The sequence below is a fragment of the Dermacentor andersoni genome, chromosome 10, assembly GCF_023375885.2.
Source record: "Dermacentor andersoni chromosome 10, qqDerAnde1_hic_scaffold, whole genome shotgun sequence".
Classification (NCBI taxonomy): domain Eukaryota; kingdom Metazoa; phylum Arthropoda; class Arachnida; order Ixodida; family Ixodidae; genus Dermacentor; species Dermacentor andersoni.
The window spans coordinates 132,797,369-132,817,658 of NC_092823.1; the positions used below are offsets into that span (position 1 = coordinate 132,797,369).

At 44.7% G+C, this 20,290-nt stretch overlaps 1 protein-coding gene, 1 non-coding gene and 1 pseudogene across 2 annotated transcripts in view; 1 reads left to right on the plus strand and 2 right to left on the minus strand.

Moving 5' to 3' along the window:
• The window catches only part of LOC129388111 (A disintegrin and metalloproteinase with thrombospondin motifs like), a 64,800-nt gene extending 45,807 nt beyond the window's left edge, over positions 1–18,993 (plus strand). The window contains exons 9-10 of the mRNA XM_072284744.1: positions 14,701–14,799; positions 18,891–18,993. Of these exons, the coding sequence (XP_072140845.1) occupies positions 14,701–14,799; positions 18,891–18,935 (144 nt within the window). The 3' untranslated portion in view covers positions 18,936–18,993. The remainder of the gene's footprint in view (positions 1–14,700; positions 14,800–18,890) is intronic.
• On the minus strand, positions 9,715–9,908 carry LOC126546429 (U2 spliceosomal RNA). The gene has a single exon (XR_007602592.1). It is a non-coding gene; the product is annotated as a U2 spliceosomal RNA (small nuclear RNA).
• Positions 10,945–11,123, minus strand: LOC126546441 (U2 spliceosomal RNA; annotated as a pseudogene).
• Positions 18,994–20,290: the final 1,297 nt, after the last annotated feature.

Genomic DNA, 20,290 nt, shown 5'->3' on the forward strand with positions numbered 1-20,290 from the left:
GCGGCCACACTGAAACACAGAGCGCTATGGAGATACAATAGGTACGAGGTGCTCCGAGGTATGTGGAAGGTGTAATGGTTCTAGGACTTACGTTTCTAAATGCGGTTGTTGGCTTGAAATCAGGGGTACAATCAAGATTCTCTGGCAACCAAAGGTCAGTGGGACGCCTCGCATTGTGCGCTCACCAGAAGACTACAAATGAAGATGTGCAGGGTGACTTTGACTGGATAAGTCTTGAAGTAAGGGAAACTCAGAATAAAATTTATCATGAAGAATGACTGAGAAATATAGATGATAGTGACTGGTGTGGAAGAATCTCCAGATATTTGTGCAGGAAGAACCCTGATTCACAGTGGAGTAAAGGAACTAGGAAGTTTAGCAGCAAGTACGCGACTGGTATGGTGAGCAACATGGAACAAATAATGCCAAACAGAAAGTCGCAGAGGCTGGGATGATGTAATAAGTGGCGGCAATGAAAAAGAAACCTACCATGAGTAACTGCTTAGGAAAGAGAGGAAAAAAGTATTCATTAAAACTATCAAGGTCGTTTCTCTTGAGGTGGAGTAGGTTGAGTCCTCATTCCAGGACTCCCCTTTCCATGGCTGCTCGACGAACATGCCGGACGAGTGCTTTTTGACCCGCCATACTATCGCCGGTCAGTTGTACCTCCCACTGCTGAAATGACGTGGTAGGCTTCTTTAAGTGTTGACGTTTGCGCCCGCACCCCCACGAGATGTGGAGGAGTGTAGGGCGTCTGTTGCCGCACTAGGGGCAGATGCCGCGATACGTTAGGGGATATATTTTATTGTACCTGAGCAGGTCTGATAATCTGTTTTTTTTTTTTCTATAAGTCTGAGTGGTAGTGCGTCTTCTGTGCTGAGCTTTTTGTGAGGGGGTGGATAAATTCTGCTGTTGAGCCGCTGAATCTCGAGGCTTTCACCGTAACTGGAAAACAAGGGCACAAAGGTAAACGGTGGAGATTGATGAGCCGATTACTTTGGCCCCGCTCGGTTGGTTATGCGCTCGAGCTAAGGCATTCGCCTGCACTGCACTGCAGTCCGTATTTTGACAATACTATAATTCTAGGCAAAATCAGGCGCGAAATAACTCGCCTTATTATTGAAGCAGCTGGGTCACCATGAAAGGTGATGCAGGCGTTGGCAAGACTTTTATTACATTGTGAAATGAAGAATTGGAATTTCTGCGCATGAACTCAACCTATGAGTGCCAGCATGGTGCAACTCCTGTCAGATTTAGCGTCAAGATTTAGCGTCAAATTTGTTTTTATTACTATAATAAGTGATTATGCTAATGCACGTCTTTCCTGATGCTTCAGTCATAGGGCATACGTAGGGCATAGTACCCGGAAATAAAACATATTGTTAGAAGTTAGCGCCATGTCTCTGTCTTTCGGGTGCTTTCTTGCGTTCTCGTCTGCATGCGCTACAATCGTAGCCCAAGGTATTTTTCCGGCAACCTTGGTGATGGTTAGTCCATGCTGTAATGGATGGATAGCGCATCACGCTGGTGTACTGACAGGACAGGGTTCAAAACCAACCATGAGACCAACTTTGGTCAATGGGTATCTGGTGTCCTGTACCCATGTGTTGCTCATCGACCGACCTCTTTGGCGCCGTCATGGGTCTGGCAGCGCCAAAGGGGTTCGTTGGGACTGGGTATGTACGCTGTTCAATTGACCTATATGACGCGGAGTTGGAGCATTTGGTATGTGCCACTCAGTCGGTGCTCCTCTTTAATGAATCACCCTGATACCAGCATGCGTCACTGAGTACGGGCCAGTATTTCTTTGCCGCTTTTCAATGAACTAAAAAAAATAAATTATGGGGTTTTACATGCCAAAACCACTTTCTGATTATGAGGCACGCCGTAGTGGAGGACTCCGGAAATTTTGACTGCCTGGGGTTCTTTAACGTGCACATAAATCTAAGTACATGGGTGTTTTCGCATTTTTCAATGAACTGAGCACTAAATGGGGCTAGTTCGTATATTTTGATTTGTTTTAAGAAAACACTGATTTAAGAACACCATACGAAAAAGCAAGACGGCAACACAACTTGAAAAACACAAGTTCACAGACGCACCGTCTCTTCTTAACTTGCGCTTCCCTCTTCTTTCTTAAGGGCGTTCATTAAGAGAAATCTTCAATGAACCTTTTTGATGTCTAATTGGTTAACCAAGTATGTGCCACTGAGTAGGTGCCGTTCTACAATGGCAAAATTAATTCTTTAAATTTCGGCAATTTTCATGCGGAAATGAACACGCGCAACGCGCAGTCCTTACGGCGGAACCGACAGATGACGCAGGGGGTGCAGTGGATAGGCCGACGTAGGAACAAGGCTGCATGCACGTTTCGGCGTTGGCGGTACCCTGTGGTACTACACTGTGTGAATGCTGACCGCATTAACGTCGACATCCATCGTGCGAAGGGTTCTGCGGGAATTATTAAAAAAACTACCCGAGCAAACCGGCTAGAAATAATATGATAGAAGCCTTGAAGTAGGGTAAGTAGTAACCATTATATTCTCAAAGAATCCTCGACTAAAAGCTTTTACTTCACTTCATTCTCTTAAGCCCAAATCACCGCAACCCTACACTCAATCTAAGAAGACAGTACGCATCTCAGTTATTATTGTGGAGTGTCTGTGTAGCTCAGCGACGGGGACGGAACGGCCATCAACTTTCCCGAGTCCAGGTGGAATGTCGCGTGGTGGAGCATCCTACAATACCGGGCCAAGAATGCCCATCACATTAGGAAGCAAGAGTGCTGTGCTAGTGTCTCGTTGTGACCGTGGGGGAACAGGTTCGGGAACTTTGTGGCGCTTCTTCCGGGATAACAAAAACGTGTAGCAGGCATTGGTGATCAAATGGGCCTTGCTTTACCACAAAACGGGAATCAAGATCATGTCAAGCTTGGACTTTTAAGAAATGAGCAGTCAAATGGGATAAGGAAACGGAGAAATGAAATTGAGCTCTATTATTACATCTTCATTGAACAGTAAGCAGTGCAAATGCGAATTGAAGGCAAATTGTGCAAATACACAGTTTGGCGAAAGCTTAAGGAGAGAGAAGCGACACTCTCCAATCATTAATTCCTGTATTCTAGAACGTTAATCCACTCAACTCTCCACCTCGACTTGATGAATGGATGGGTCCCTTTAAAACTAAGCTTAGGGTGCCACCACAAAGCTGTTATTATTTTATACAATGTTCTACCTATGTTTAAATAAACTCAAAGAATTCGCATCATCAAACTTTCAAAACCCTATTGGCAGCTTGGTTTTTGTAGGCCTCCATTGTTTGTCGCTTCCCTACTTTTCTGCCACCAAACCTCCTACCGCCTCTTGTTAACCTATATTGCGGACATGTTTACTTTTCCCCTGCTTTCGCTGAAACCAAGGGCATCAAGGAGGCCAGATGAACATAAATCGACCGCTGGGCAGATATCTTCATATTCTAAGAAAACATGCTCCATCGTTTCTCTAGCTTTACTGCAGCCAAGCACATGCTTCTTCTTCGTTCTGTATCGTTTTATAGGTGCGCGCATTCAAAGGCATCTTGATCTCGCTTCAAAAACTTAAGAGCTATCATAAATTGTTTCTTTCCTGAATTTGATTTTTTCCTCTTAAGCAGTTACTCATAATAGGTTTCTTTTCCATTGCCGCCCAGATGAGACTCTCTCAGCCTCTCTATCTTTGCGTCAGACTTTCTTTATGGGCATGTTACTTATTCTATCGACCGCTTGCTTGCTGGTAAGCTTCCCAGTTATTCTCCTCCACTTTCAATCAATTTTCCTTTACAAGTATGTGAACACTCTCCCAGACCATTTACTTCCTTCCATATTCCTCAGTCGTTCTTGATAATCAATTTTACTCTGAGCTTCGCTCGCTTGAAAACTTGTACAGCCCATAGCATTCTGCACAGCTTCGTTTCTAGTCTACCCGTGAGCGCCCAATGCTAGGCGTCCCCCTAACCTTTTGTTGCCATGGAGCCCAGATTGTTTTCATGACTTCAATGAAACGACCGCATCCACAAATGTAAGTACTGGAACCATTACACCTTTCCACTTACCCGGAGCATCTCCTGTCTATTGTATCCCAATAGCGCTCTGTGTTTCATCATGGCCGCATTTCTCTGCCCCTTTGCTGTTATTCTTTTTTCCTGTGATTACGTATGTCTATTGCCTTGGTTTATCTATATACCAATGTATTGGTATCCTTTTACCCTACGTATTTACTGGCCCTCTATGGACACTACATACGCGTTGTCTATTTTCATTGAATACCCCAACACCTTATTCTTTAACGCTAAATTTCAATCCCAAGTTCTCGCCTTTCTGTTCGCAGATATTACCCAGAAGTTGCATATTCCTTTGCTTCATAGCTAGCAACACGATTTCCTCCGCATGAGACAAACCTGGAAGCTGCTGCTATTCTACTGTACCCTCCTGTTTGTATGACAGCTTAAACCCGGCATTGCTTCCATCTAGCGCTTTTTCCATTATTATCATATAGATCATAAAAAGCAGCGGGAAGAGAGGGCACCACAGTCTAAGTCCCTTGTTGATATCAACTTTCTCCATCGCTCCTAATCCATTCGCATCAAGCGCAAACTGTGTTTTCTTAGGTAAATCTTCATCAAAAGCTGTATACAGTCGTTGCCTAAGCCTTCCCTTTGCCGAATATCCTGCAATATGTTGCGGTTTACGCTGTCATACGCTCCAGTAATGTCTAAGAAACCAAATATAGCAGCCTAATTTCTTCTCTGGTTGTTTTAATACACTGAGTTAGGCTAAATAAGCCATCATCCAGACGCCTACCAATTCTGAAGCCATTCTGAAGTTCCCCCAATATGCCATTATTCTCTGCTGATGCTTGGAGCTTTAATTTATAAGCCTGCACCGATAACTTGTATCATCATCATTAGCCTGGTTACGCCCACTGCAGGGCAAAGGCCTCTCCCATACTTGTCCAACTACGCCGGCCATGTACTAATTGTAGCCATGTTGTCCCAGCAAACTTCTTAATTTCATCCGCCCACCTAAATTTCTGCCGCCCCCTGCTACGCTTCCCTTCCCTTGGAATCCAGTCCGTCACCATTAATGACCACCGGTTATCTTCCCTCCTCATTACACGTCATGCCCATGCCCCATTTCTTTTTCTTGATTTCAACTAAGATAATAACTCGCGTTTGTTCCCTCAATCAATCTGCTCTTTTCTTAACCCTTAACCTTACCCCTGCTAACCTGTAGATTGCCGATGTAATGGTCAACGGTCCAAAGGCTGTCCCACATAATTTGAGCTAAGAATTTAAAAATGAAAGGCGCGTCGGAAGCGAATTGAACCAAACGCATTTTATTCGCGAAAGCCTATAGTAACTCCGAAATGTTTTTGTTTTCCCCATAACTCACTAATTAAGTTTAATTACCCAACTTTCTTTAAATAATGGCTAAAGGCCCTAAGTATGATATGCAGATTGGTAGAGCACCCTCAGAAACCACCGATTGAGTTGTTTCCTTTACGATACATCTCACGGAGCCCTTTTTTCCGGGTTGCAAAGAAAGCCCGCGAAATATGCAAAAAAAAGAAAAGCCACGTGATAGAGCGCTTGCGCAGTGGTATTTTGCTGCTCTCAAGCGTGCGTTCAGTGAACAAGGTCGGCTGCATCGTGACTGGCGACAGGAAGTGGCCGGGCGTTCTTTATCTCATCAGCAGCGCTCGGCTAGCAGCACGCATTTACGCCGTGATCCAAAGGCAGCCAACTTTGCTTGCCGAACGCACGCTTGAGAACAGCACGATACCATTGCGCAAGTGCTCCATCACGTGGCTTTTTTTTTTCATATATCGCGGGCATTCTTTCTAACCCGGAAGAAATGACTGCATGATATGTATCGTAAAAGAAAAAAACTCGATCTCTGGTTTCTGAAGGTGCTCTATAAATCTGCGTATGATGCTTGGGGTCCTCAGCTAATAATTAAATATTTGGGTAATTAAACTTAATTAATCAGGGAGTTAGGCAGAAAAAAAGAGTTACTAGAGGCTATTTCAAATAGTATGCGTTCGGTTCAATTTGCTTCCGACGCGCTTTCAATTTTTAGATTCTTGGCTCAAGTTATGTGGGGCACCATGAATGCGATTGAATTCTACCTTTTTCTGCTTACCTTTTTAAATGAATTCATTATAATTATTGTCAACTGTCTGGTATTCGTCTATATTTTAAAGGTATTTGCGCTGCTTTCACCGGAGCTTCCTTACCTCTCTTGGTCCTAGTATATTAATCAGCCTAACTGCACCCTCGTCCAGGCCTGTGGCGGTGCGCGTAGGAAATTTATCCGTCTTTCTTTCAATCGCAATTTGTCAGCACCAGCTACTTTTCCATCTGGTTCTCTTTCATGCTGCTTTTTTTCCCTCAAATAACACCTTGTCATTGCCTTGAGATGACTCAGCTTTGTTTGTTTCCCTCTTCGTCTGCGATAAGTTGTATGGTTCCAGACTTCCTGCCTAATAAGTTTATGTGGCACCACAATATTCTAGGGGCGGCTTTCTTTTTCTCCCTTAATTCTGACAGCCAGCGTTCCCTTCCACGTTTTATCATTGCTTCAACCAGTATTTGAACCACAGATGTTTTCTGCTGGTTATTTCCTATTCCCTGTTATTATTTATTATTATTATTTATTATTATTTATTGATACTGTCAGCCCATGACGGGCTATTACAGGAGTGGATGTAACATACATAAACAGAAAAGTGCATTAGTGCGATTGAACAATGCACTAAAAAATAAAAAAGAATAAAATGAAGTAGCACTGCTGATATGAAACACATTAACAATATAATTACAGAGTACACTTTGACTTATTATGTCACAATATTACTACAGAACATCAGGGTGTATCAGGGTACACAAGACAATGTGTTGTTTCCAAGAATGCCTTAACTGATTTTATTTGGACAATTGAGTCAGGCAAAGAGTTCCACTGCTGAATTGCCCTGGGAAGAAAACTATACCTGAAGCAGTCATTGTGCACTGTGGGAGGAGGTATATACATACTGTGTCTGTGCCGTGATGTTTCCTGTGTCTTGATTTGGAAGTACTTGTCGTATCTTATTTTGACATGGTTATGAATTACTAAGAACAGGAATTTAAGCCTTTCATACTCCGTGCGTTTTTGCAGAGGTGGAAGCTTTGCAAGTTTACATAATTCAGTCGGAGAGTGAAAATGGCGGTATTTATTAAATATAAACCTAGAAGTAAGGCGCTGGACCTTCTCTAGTTTTAGACAGTTACTTTGGGTGTAGGGATCCCATACTATTTTTGCGTACTCAATTATAGGCCTTAGCAAGGTTTTGTAAGCTATAATATTAATTTCAGGGGAGGTACAGTGCAGGTTACGTCTCAGCCCCCACAATGCTTTGTTAGGTTTTGCACAAAGCTCATTCACATGAAGATTCCAACGCAAGTCGGGTGTAAATATAAGACCTAGGTATTTATGTTGTTTAACTCGAGCAAGATCATGACCGTTGATACTGTATGAGAAATTTAAGATATTCTTTTTTCTAGAGATGGACATAAAAACCGATTTAGTTGGGTTAAGCTGCATTTGCCACCGATCACACCAGTTCTTAATTTTCTGTAAGTTAAGCTTAAGGTCGGCCTGATCACCTGGTGACTCTATTCTCTTGTACAATATGCAGTAGTCGGCAAACATTCTTACTTGGGTAGTGATGTCATTTGGCAGATCATTTATAAAGGCTAAGCATAAAAGGGGCCCTAAGACACTACCCTGGGGTACCCCAGATACCACGGGAGATAAACTAGATTGCTGATGTCCCAATTAAACATATTGTTCTCTATGTTCAAGGTAGGAAGTTAACCACCGCGTAAGGGAAGAATTTTTGAAAGTAACACTGATTTTAAGTAAAAGCTTTTTGTTGACAAACCTTTGCGAAAGCCATGTGTTCTAGCATATTAGAACAGGTGCTCATGAGCGATATCGGTCGGTAGTTGCTAGTGCCAGAGGTTGGGCCACCTTTATGTATGGGCACAATTTTTGCGCGCTTCCAGGCAGTGGGAAACGAGCCACTAGAAATAGATGATTGAAAAATTAGTGTTAAATACTTGGATGTCCATTCGGCATATCTATAAAGGAATTCATTGGCGATTTCGTCCGGACTGGGACTTTTTCTATATTAACGTGAAGTAAGAGATTGAAAACGCCCTCTTCTGTAATCTTGATATTCTGAATAGGAAGTCTGTCTGCATAATCATTGATGGTAGGCAAAATACCGTCATCGATGGTAAAAACTGAGGAAAAGAAGCAGTTAAATGCCTCCGCTTGATCCTGGCTACTTTTGTTTGTGTGCATGCTACACGAATTAGCCGTTGGATTCAAGTACCTCCAAAACTTATCTGGGGCTTCTTTGAGAAATCGTTTCAGTGTTGAGTTATAAAAGTTATCTTTAGACGTCTTCAGGTTATGCCGGAGCTTTTTACCTAAAAAATTAATGTCATGTTTCTGTTCGATACTAGGACGGAAAGTGCAAGCCTTTCGCATGCGTTTAAGTTTTCTTTTTGTGTGTATTATTTCCCGAGTTACCCAGGGGTTTCTTTTTCCTACACGTTTAGAACGTTCAGGAATGAAATGTTGTATGCAAAATGTTGTCATATCATGGAAAAATTATCCATAGTTCTTCATCCTGCGGCAACAGCGCTATTTATGCCTGCCGCATCGTGATGTTTTATATCGTTCGCTGCTTGCTCCTCGTATTTCCCTATTCCACCGGCCTTTCGGTTTTATCTTTCCTTTAAAGCTAGCATACAGCTCCTCATTCCGTATTTCTGTCCTCATTAAACACAAAAGTTCCATATATTCCCACTCTTTGTTCAGCCACTTCCCAAGTTCTTTCTCCACCCCTGTGACTATATTTGTTATTTGTTCACCGTTCAAATTTGGACTCACCATTCTTCGCTGCTTGCTCTCTTTCACTACTACACATCCCATTTTAAAAATGATGCCTTTATGGTTCCTCCCTTTCCTGCTATACACTTCCTCATCAGTGAGCATTTCTCTGAACTCAAATATATTTTGTCGTCAGGCAGTAATCAATGCTCTATTGCCTGTTTCCGACTTCCCACATGGTCAACTCATCCCACTTAGGCCCTGTATTCATTATAACGAGGTTATGAGGCTCACAGAGGCGTAGCATTGACTTCCTTTTGTTGTCGGTCTAACCATCTAGTTCTCTATGTGCGGATTCATGCCACCTACCAGGAGAATATCGGTATCCTTCTTGAAACCCCCAATATCTGCACTTAGGCATTTCATTAACTGTTGATTCGGCTCTTTGCAATTTTCCTGGTCCAGAAATACCTTACACGCCAAGCCATGTTTTCTTTCCACTCATTGCGCATGATAGCCAAAGCTTCTCTTGGCATTTTTAATTTATGGTTTTCCATTTAGCTTCCTGATTAAAAAGTATCCCGACTCCCCGTGCCGTTATTTCCGATTGAGATTTGTTGCACCCTTTCCAAACATACTTCCTAATAACGGGTGGCCTTTTCGAGTCTGTAAGGTGCATTTCTGTAATCACTTACATCCTTATTTACGCTCTTTTTAACCGCTCCTCAATCTCTGCCCACTGTTTAGAGCGAAGCTGTATATGGCTCGTTTCCAGCGGATCGATGCCAGTAGACCAAGAACGATGGGGCGATCTCGAAGGTAGTGCAATACCGGGCCGACCCACGGCGGAGGTGAAGCAGGCTTCGCACAATCAGCCAACTTCCACATGTCATGGGTCCAAATACATCCCGTATGAGATCTTAAACTGATAAGAACAGATACAGTTTGACTCGCGTTGGCCATGGCTACACTCGCATAGGGTAGGATAGATGAACTTTATTGAAAGAAAATCAGAATAATCACTCATGAACGCGGCCCCTAGACCAGGGCTCCCCTGGCTCCTGCCATGTTCTTAGCTCTCTGGTTCAGCTTGAGCTGGTCGTTGAGGGTCTAGCTGGATAGCAATGCCTTCCATTGCTCCCTCGTGGTGTTCATGTCGTGGTGTTCTGTGTTGTGTAGCGTACACTTCCACGTGATGTAGTATAGTGTTGGTATGGCCCCGCACCACGGGCAACCGTCCCTGTAGGCTGCGGGGTGTATGCGATGTAATATGCGTAGGTTCGTCTGAGTCCCTGTCTGGACCCTACGCCAGGCAACGGCGTCGTGTGTATCTAGTTTTCGGTGGGTTGGCGGATATCGCAAGCGACTCCCTCGGTGGTAGTTCACGATGGCTTAATACTCGACGCCGACAGGGTCCAGGTCATCTGCCGCAGGCGTGATGAGTGCCCGGTTATGCACGAATCCTCGAGATCCTCTGTCGGCGTGCAAGTTACCCGTGGTGCCAGTGTGGCCCGGTGTGTAGATTATGGTTTGCGTGTCGATGTTCTCAGTGTCCTGCTTAAGTATTCCGGCTAGGGATTGCGTAGCAGATATTCGTATTGTTTCCTGTATGACGTTGCGGGAGGCCTGCTGTGAATCCGTGAGGATCGTTAGTGGTTTGTTTGCGTGTTTGCCTTCGCGGATGGCTAACGCGATGGCCAGCTCCTCGGTTTTGCGTGATCGTGCACGGACGGGTCGATGTACCGGAGGTAACCTGGCCTCGGCTCTCGCGGACCCCTGCTACTGCACCCTCGTTCTTCGTCCCATACATGGCGGCATCCGGCAAGCAGGCCGTGGAATGGAACCTGAATGCTTTCTCCATCTACTAGACCCTCGATCTCCTCCTGCTCTTGTGTGATGCCTGTCCTGGATGCCTGTCGTGATGCCTGTCCTGGACGTGACGCGATATCGAGCAGGTTTCTTGGGTTCTGCGTTCGAACGGCCCTCTCTTTTTCGGCGTTACAAGCGTTTATGTATCTTCTTTCGCTCTACTGTGGGCCGATACCGAAGATGGTGCAATGCAAGGGCGACGTACGGCTGAAGCGAAGCAGGCTTCAAGCACTACGCCAACTTGCAAAAATGCGTTGATATCTTGGGTCCAAATACAACCCGTATCAGATAGAAAGTTGATAAGAAGAGATACTGCACTTTGAAGCGTGTCGGCTATGCCTACGTTCGCACAGCTCTCTCTTTGCCGGAGTTCCAAGAACTTGCGTATCTTCTTTCCTTCCGTTCTCCCGTCGTGACCGTCCCGTCAAAACGTCACGAGTGTCTAGTTTCCTCCAGTTCCTCGGAGCAGCGGTCCTGTCGTCCGCGTGACTGAATATAAGAATCATGGAAAGTGAGGCCCGTACATACGTTCAAAATTGTGTGCCACATCTGTATCGTATTCTAAACAGCATCCCTAGTCATCCACTTTAACGGAGTGGAATGGCTCATCATTTTTTTCTTTCTTCTACAACCCTAAATGTTTATGTAGCCTATGGCACGGCGAGCTCTCTTCTTGTTTTTCTAGTTTTTCTGTTATGTAAGGCGATGCTAGTCTCAGGTTCTCGTAGGGGATCTTCTTCATTAGTAGCTACCTTGACCTCCTGAGCGTCCGTGGGCCTTTCAAAAAAAGCAACTGTGCGTCCAGCAAGTCGCCAGCCCACACCGTCTATGCTTGTCATTGCATTGGATCACGATTAGTTGAAAACCATCCTGCCATCCTACCACCATTGCCTCTGAGCACCTAGTCAAATTTGAGTCACCGGTGATTATCACCTTTTCACTCTCTCCTACTGTCGACGCCTCTTCTTGCCGCCTGTGCCATTGTTTCCCGAGTGACTTGGATTTGACATGGCGCATTGACTGCCTCGCTCCCCCTTTCCCTTTTTGGTAGCTTCAAGGTAGGTGCGCCTCTTTCCAGCTACCCCACCCGCACGCTCCACGCAGTGACACTTCCCATCCTGTCATGGCGGGAGACGACGCTCCATCGTCACGACCATTTTCGTCCATTCCGTTCAGCTTTTTTATACCGCCTTCTGTGAATCCCGTTCCGTATTGAGATTATTTTTGAGCTGTTCGACCTGTTTCACAAGCCCATCCTGGAAATCATTCATTTTGTTTAGTCCAGCATCAACACCACAGCGTCTGCCGATTGGCTCGACTTCCTCTTTATTCTCATCCTTCCGCTCGTCTACCCTTGAGGGCTCTCCCGCACACTGCACGCTTTGCCGCCTGTCTTGCCATGTGTTTGCACTTTGCTTGTATATACGCGCTTTGAAACATTCCGTGCTAGCATTCAAAAAGCTAAGGCCGATACTCATAGAACCTAAATGCTTAAAATTCCGCAAAATTAATTATCACCAATGTTTCGAAAGTACCAAATGCCGCACACACTTAAGGCAAGGCACACGTTCGCACGTGTTCAAACGCGTGGCTACGCTCCGACTGTACTACGAAAGCAATATTCCCGATGCAAATGCACATATACGCTAAAACCACTAATGGCTAGTAGTCTTACCACTTCCAAAATACTATTTAAAAGCAAAATTAACTTAACGTCCCGCGCGGTTGCATACGTTGAAAAACGTGGCACGAAAGGGCGCACTGAATATCCTACAAAACCAAATGTACGCGAAACACACCGGAACGCGTGAAAAACACAGAAAAAAACGGAATAAAAAGAAATCTAGCAAATAGGCTTGCCGCTTCCATCTACTATCAAAAGGATAAAAATTCAGCATATCTAAAACCAGAGTCAAGCTGAAATGATCCACAAAAATTTATCTTTTCGTCGCCGCCACGGAGCCCTGAGAAAACACGTCCGACCGGCACAAACCTCAACGTTAAATCTGCAAGGGATGGCCGCGGCGCCCCTCGACAGAAGTGGTCACGGTGGTTCAATGACACTCCACGGCAATTCTGGCGACGCATAGCGTGTTACTCAGCCAAAAAACCGCGCTGTATTCAACTAGGTGAATTAGTTGAGACAGAGAAAGGGCTTCGAGTCGAGGATGCTTTAACAATAAGGGGGTAAATGCTCCATTTCCCTCAGTACCTCTGTCTTACACAACTTTACATAGCAGTTTATTTCACATCCGCCTCATTTCTCTAGGGTGGGGAACAGTGTGCTACGTATCCTAAAATGCGGTGAAGGATAGTAGTTGCAACCCTGGTTAAGATAAGACCCGTTGCCAAAGGCGGCTCCATCAATACTTCTTTTCTTGGTTGTAATGTTGAGTATTTTAAGGCCCCATTTCCATGTGAACGTTTAAGTAGTGTCGACATCTACCATTAATGTAGGTCTAATGAAAACGACGTATGTTTTAGCCAATAGTACAGTTTTATTCATGATCGTTCATGTGAGACTGAATTATAATAATTGATAACTGATTCTCATGAGACCGTTCATGATGCGGCTGAAACAGAAGCGATATTCATCAATTTCGTAAAAACATTTGACAGGTTCCCACAATCTCTAAGGAAAGAGTATAAGCAATCGTAATACAGACAATAATATTTTAAAGAGGACAAATAGTTTCCCAAGCAATTCGCGCATTAGGTCAATATGAAGGGGCACTCATCTTCACACTCGCGTGTGCGAACAAGCGTAGAGCAGCTGTCGTGCTGGGACCTCGATCTCCCATTGTAGCATCTCATTCGCCAACAATTGTATAACCCGCTGAAGATTAACATCTCTGAACCTAACAACATGTTACAGCTAATTAAACTTTAATATTAGTTTCGTCAATTACTAATGCGAAACATTATTCCTAAAATAAACCCACCTACGCCTTAGCATGAGAACCGTGCTACAACACACAACGAGGCATTCCTATCGGAAGTACTCGTATATCTCCATTTAGATACGCTGCATTCCATATACCCTCTGACCTCGTCTAGAAGCAGCTTAAGTTTGCGTTAAGCAATAGCGCATCCATAACAGTTCGCTTAATTAAACTACACAAATATTAACCAAGTATTCTGATAAGGCGCAAGGATAGAAGATGCAGTCTGATCAAAAACAGAATCTTCGAATCTGAATCCGATGTATCCAAGCACGAAACTTTGATCTCTAACAAAGTCTTAACGGAGCACAGCTTATCACAATATCACATCAGCAATTAGAGTGTCACAGGCGTCAAGGAATCACAATTGTTTCTACCCACACTCTTATTACACCTTGAAAGTTTTTATCAGAGCTGTTCCTAAATCCACAAATCTTACATCGGAAGTGCTCGTTGTCTTTATCAGCGTTTATACAACCAGGTTAATGCGCGTCATATTTATCCGTGCACTGACATGTGGGCTAATTACAACTTTAATCGAAGCCTAACATTTCAGTAGCCAAAGAAAGTGTATTGTACTTGTTCTTGACTGTGTACTTTTCTTCGTGACAGGAAGCTTACTATAAATGATTGATTATTTTTCTCTTGAGTACATTTTGTTTTTCTCAAGATGTTTGTATCTATAGGTTAAAGTTGAAGAATTTTCTACAACAAAGTCACTGCGAACTATAAGTGCATTCGCAATTGCAAATACACAGGGAACACCAAAGTAGGGAACTGTACGGGTGGCATTTTGTATTAGATAATTCTGCCAAAAATATTACCGCCTGCCGACCATCATGCTGATTACTGTAACTCCCCCTCTCTCCACATGTTATTGTCGAATATGCTTTGAGGCTACATCAATGAATAAACAAATTCAAAGGAACAGTCCACGGCTGGTATTCATGTGCCATTTTGGTTTTGGTGCAGGATGGAACTTGTAAACTTCAGTGCTGCTATAACCATGGACGTTATACGACTTGCTGGAATTTCTCCATGCTGGATGGTATGGAGTGCGCGCCTGGTAAGGTGGGTATCTTTCTCTTCACAAATTTTCTACGACTCACGACTTTGCTTTATTGTGATGAACACCCATTTAGGTAGGTCACATGCCTGTATTTATTTCTCAGCACTTGGTGGTTTATGAAAATTATTTTTAGCACGAGACTACGATATCAACAAAACAAATTATTTACCACAAGGAAGCGTGCTCTGGCATGGCACACAAACTGCATATCAGTTATCTTTGGCATTTGAATCAATTTTGCATGCTAAACAAGGTAGTGGTGGGGGCGTTCTTAAAATCACAGCTGAGATAAGCAATATCTTCTCTCTCAAGAAATCAAATACCCCTGTGACGTCCGCGTTCTTTTCTTTAGGTTATATGAATACTGTTGCTACAGTGCGTTCTCTAGTGTTACCGCCACTGCCTGCCTTCATTGTGGTGGTGGTGATAAACTTTATTAAAAGGGGGAAGGGGAATGAGGGACGTGGCTGAGGGTTAGGGCTCAAGTAAGGCCCTGGGCCTGCTTGGCCTTTTCCGCCCAGTCCACCAGTTCAAGTTGTCGGTCGACGTCCCCGGAACTGAGCCAGGCTGTCCAGTCAGTCTCGCTGCTGACGGGGGGATGAGAGAACGAGAGCGAGGTGCATTCCCACATTATGTGTGTTAGTGTTCCTGTTTCTGAACATAGCCTACATTTGTCGCTTTCCCTGCCCCCTGTGATTTTGTTAATGTATTTTGGGTGTGGGTATGTATTTGTCTGAAGTCGCCGAAACGCGACCGCTTGCGTTTTGTCGAGTTGCTTGGCCGGTGGTGGAAGCGCGCGACGCCTCAAGCGATACCGATGAGCTATTTCATAATACGTCTCGCAGGGTTCCTCGTGTCTCTCCTCCTCATTCACGCCGTCCGCATCCGCGGACGAGGCTCGGCGCGCGAGATCTCGAGCCAAACTGTGAGCCGACGCGTTGCCGGGCACAGCCGCGTGAGCGGGGGTCCACACGAGGGTTTTCAAGCCGCTTAGGGGGCGTCGTGTGAGGACATGGTACGCCTGTTTGCAAATTCTACCACGGACGAAATTGCCGATGGCCTGCTTGCTGTCGCTGATGATGGTCAGGGGGCATATTTATGCCCCACCTCTACCCCGCAACATGGACCCCGAGTTCCATCAGGGCCGTCGGCAGGCCCGCAGTGAAGCCATTTGGCGACGCTACGGCTCGCAAGATGGAGTGCTCTACACAGACGCAGCCAGACACCCTCGGGGCGACCTCATGACCGCGGTGGTAGCGGATCACAACGGAGGACTGATAGAATATACAACAATCACGGCTGGCCGAGTGGTGGAAGCGGAGGAAACCGCGATTGCCATGGCCATGCATGCGGAAGCCTTCATTCTGAAATCGCTCGACAACGTCCCCTTACGAAACGTCACATCGCAAGAGAAGCTGGCGCTAACGCCGACCGCGAATCGCCGTGCAGTGAACCAACGAAAGCAAAATGCGTTGATACAACGCGCATGTTGCAATATATTTGAAGCAAGGCTTTACATAGGCGGTCAATTACGTGCTGTACAAGTAATGGCGATGCGCATTCAACCTATGTAACATGTTTTCTTAAGCAATGTTTGTGTTTGCGCCCCGTACAAGGGCACAACCTTATTAAAACCCAATATTAATACGTATGCGCGGCAGCATTCGCAAGATATTATGAATTGCCAGACTACGACGCATGCACAGTGTGAGACACCAATGCAGTGTCGTCAAAAGGACGAAACTGACCTGTGATATTTGCCAAGGGAAGAAGGTTGACGGCAGAAGTATTCAGAGGCAACTATGGTACGCAACGAAGGTATGCGACTGGCAAGCCAGGTGAAAAAAAAAATCATCGGCCCTTCCGCTCTGCGAAAAAAGACGACCAGTGAAGCTGCTATGTGTTCTAAAATGGCGAAATTATAGATAGGTATGACTATATATATGCAATTAAATTCCGCGTGTCATCAGTGCTGCTTTGCCGGCGCTCACGTTCCCGGTTCTGTTCACGCCGCCGTTCTTGACAGACAACCTGCGGGTCTTCGTCGGTCGGCACACCCGCGGCTCATCGACGGACGCACGATCGGCCTTGGCGGCTTATTGTTGCTGTCGCCCCCGTCGTCTTCCTAGAAGGACGCATTGCTACTCATCCATTCACACGATACGCTTTCGCGCCACGTAACCGCTCAAGAACGACTGCCGATAAGGTCTCTATGTGCACTGACGTGAGTCGATAGAGGAACTCACACTTGACGATGCACACGTGATCGACTATTACGGCCTTTACGCGGACGCGGTTGCAGTAGCGGCGAACGAGCACCGCCCCGAGAGCAATGCGTCATCAATCACTCGACCTGACACTTGCAACGAAGGCACTGGGATGAACAGTGGGCCATCCTTCGTAAGTTTTGATACTTATGCTACTGAACCTCCGAGACTAGACTCTCTTATGCGCTAGCTGTGGAGAGGAAAATATGTCAACGCGATGGTGGACACGCACGGACGCAACACATTTGCCCGGGAAGCCATATACAGCTTCACTGTAACAAAAGGATTCCGTACATCGTTTCTTACAGTGACACATAACCTTCCTAAAGGAAATGAAGTGAAACGTTAGGAATAAAACATTGGTTTCAGCTGCATATGATTTGTCTCACTCTTGTGTGTTTTATAGGCAGCATTTCCAGTGTGCAGCTTATGTGGATGGCACTGGCAGGCGTTCTTTACACTTCATGTTTAGCTTTTTCTACAGTACTACTGGTGTTGTGTGACAATAGGTGGGACTCGCTCAATGCATCAGTCATTTCTACTCAATGGTTGAGTTCTTGATGATTAGGAACAGGAGCCTTGCCTGTTATAATATGCACGGAAACACTTAGTATACCTTCGAGAGTTCTCGCCATCACCAATGGGCGATGAAGAAGGCTTTACGCAGTACTCAGAAGAAGAATAAATTGTAAAGTGTGGCAGGTATTGCCATGACCGCTAACCTCACTGACACTGTCGCGCATCTTCGTTTTATATTAATTAACTCTATCCAATATTTTAATATTATCACATGAGCGTCATGCTCATCGCCCATCGCCATGTCGGGGATCACACCTGCGAGAGCGACGACGGTAAGCACATGCCCAGAGAGCGTTCTGCTTTCGTGAGCATCGTCTGCTAGGCTCTTCCATTGAATCCCACTCAACGTTGCTGATTCTCGGCACGTATAGCCTTTTCTATAGCTTATTGCAAACGTAGTAGGTGCTCACGAACGTGCGCGCATTTTAGTTTACGTTGTGATGCATGCTCTGTGCGGACGCACCTGTCATCGATACTTCTGTTGTGGTGCCCTGAGACACGGCGCTAACCAACTATATCAGCCGGCACTCCTATGAGATTAATCACCTCTTCGAAAGCCATGCTCTGTCATTAGCAGGCGGGAGTTCGCCCTTTTAAATGCTGATATTTTTTTCACTCAGGCGGTTCCTGTAAGCGCCCGTCTTCCCAACTGGCAATATCCTATGCACCACACCCTTATAATTCAAGCTAAACTACATACTCAGCTTTAGCGTCTCCTAAAGAGATGAACACAATGCTGCGATTACACTGCGGGAAAGATATGAGAGCGATGTCGGAAATATGACAAGAATGTTTTTATAATCCGCCTATATTGGCATTGCATTAGTGACTAACAGACAATGAGCATGCAATACCTCAGCCTTTCCTGATCTTGTCAGTATGCCGGTTCTGCGCTCTCTATAAACACTCTATCGATATTACCATATTACCCTCGTAGCAGCCAAAACCCGATTGCGATTCTTGGTATGCTCCATGTGGGCAGCCGTCTATGCGTTTTCAGAACATTGCTATGTATATGAAATCTAGAGGGGATGCAGTGGTTCCAACTCTTGCTCCTCAATTTTGTTATAACTGCTTCCTCGTCGTAAAGTTTTGGCTATATTGAAACACTCGGATTTTTTCCAACAGTAATAAGGAACGAGTCCTTGTAGTTTCCTTAGAAAATTAGCTCCCAGTTAAAACACCTTTTTTTGTACATGTGCATTAATATTTTTATGCAACTCGATGAAAAATTTTCTTTCTTCCAGACATGCAAGCGAGGAATTTGTGGAGAGCACACAGGGTTGAGTTAAAAAAAAGTGGGATTCCTGATTCAGAAGTGAAAATCAGGTTTTCGAAGGAAAATAAAGAAGGTGCACTACACCAATATATTTTTGTGTAAATCATGGAGACTGCTCGGAAACAAGCGTATGCACTGTTGCTTCACATACCTTATTTTGAGCCACGTCGTGAATTCCCAGGCTTTCGAGATTCCACAAACGTAATGAAATTATGTGACATAATTACCACAGGACAAAAGCGTAACACAGCATTTTACTAGTTACTCCGTTTACACACGTATCCAAATGCATAATCGAATAGAGAAGCAAGGAAAATGATTGTCTGGACCTTGAACGCTAACCGCCGACTTCTGTTGGCGTCATCGGTTGTTTCCAGCTCACATGGTTGCAATAACTGCACTTCGCTAGGAATAAAATATGCCACCAATGTTGTTCTCGCTTTTCAATTACAAATTGCAAAACTGATTTTTTGAACTACTTTATTTGCTGACCCGTGCGCGAAAGGAACGTTGTCCATTTCAACTTCATTTCGCACTCGTCATACGCTGGTGCAAGACATGATGAATTCTACGTTCCTCGGGCAACAGTCGACCGAACTATACGTAGCGCTACAGAGTAAAACTCAAGCAAAAGCCCAAATTCACATCTCTAAGTGGTTTTCGCACCTTACTCGTCCATAAGTGCCAACCTCTTATGACTTCTGAAAGGCACAATGCCTTAATACCCGATAGCCAATAGACAGGCTGCTGCGCCTGCTGCATCTGCAATTTGATGCCCATAGGTGTTTATTGCGGCTCCATTCACGTACCAAGATTTCTTCAGTTAAGAAAAAATACGATCGCTTCTCTGCAGACACAATGACGTGCATCTCTCAGAACTGATGCAGGGAGTACTGCATTCTTCCTCCAACGTAAATGTTCCGACAGCGTTGCGATAATCTCAATGCCTATTATTATGAGGGCACAGCCACGCCGCCTATGCCGTGTTTGTGTGTTGTTCTTTTTTTTTCTCATAAAGTTCAAGATTTTTAAAAATTGCGTCTAGCAAATAGCAGGATTCTAACCCTTGACTTGGTGAGGTGGCTATTACTCTACGAGAAATCGAACGCGTAATTGAATAATGAACAAATTTATGCTAACGATATTTTCAATTATTTACTTAATGGTGTGTGTTTAGATCTACAATTTAAAGTCGATGAGTTCGCAAGATGTATCCGCTTGGAACGAATTCTCTGGACTGCACTAATTTTGAGATAATTCCCAAAGTGGGGGTCCGACGAAACGCATCGGCGTTCCAGTTACTTCTTTTAAGAAAACGCTGTCTCACTGGAACACCATTGGATTTCATCGGACGCTTTAAAGATTGAC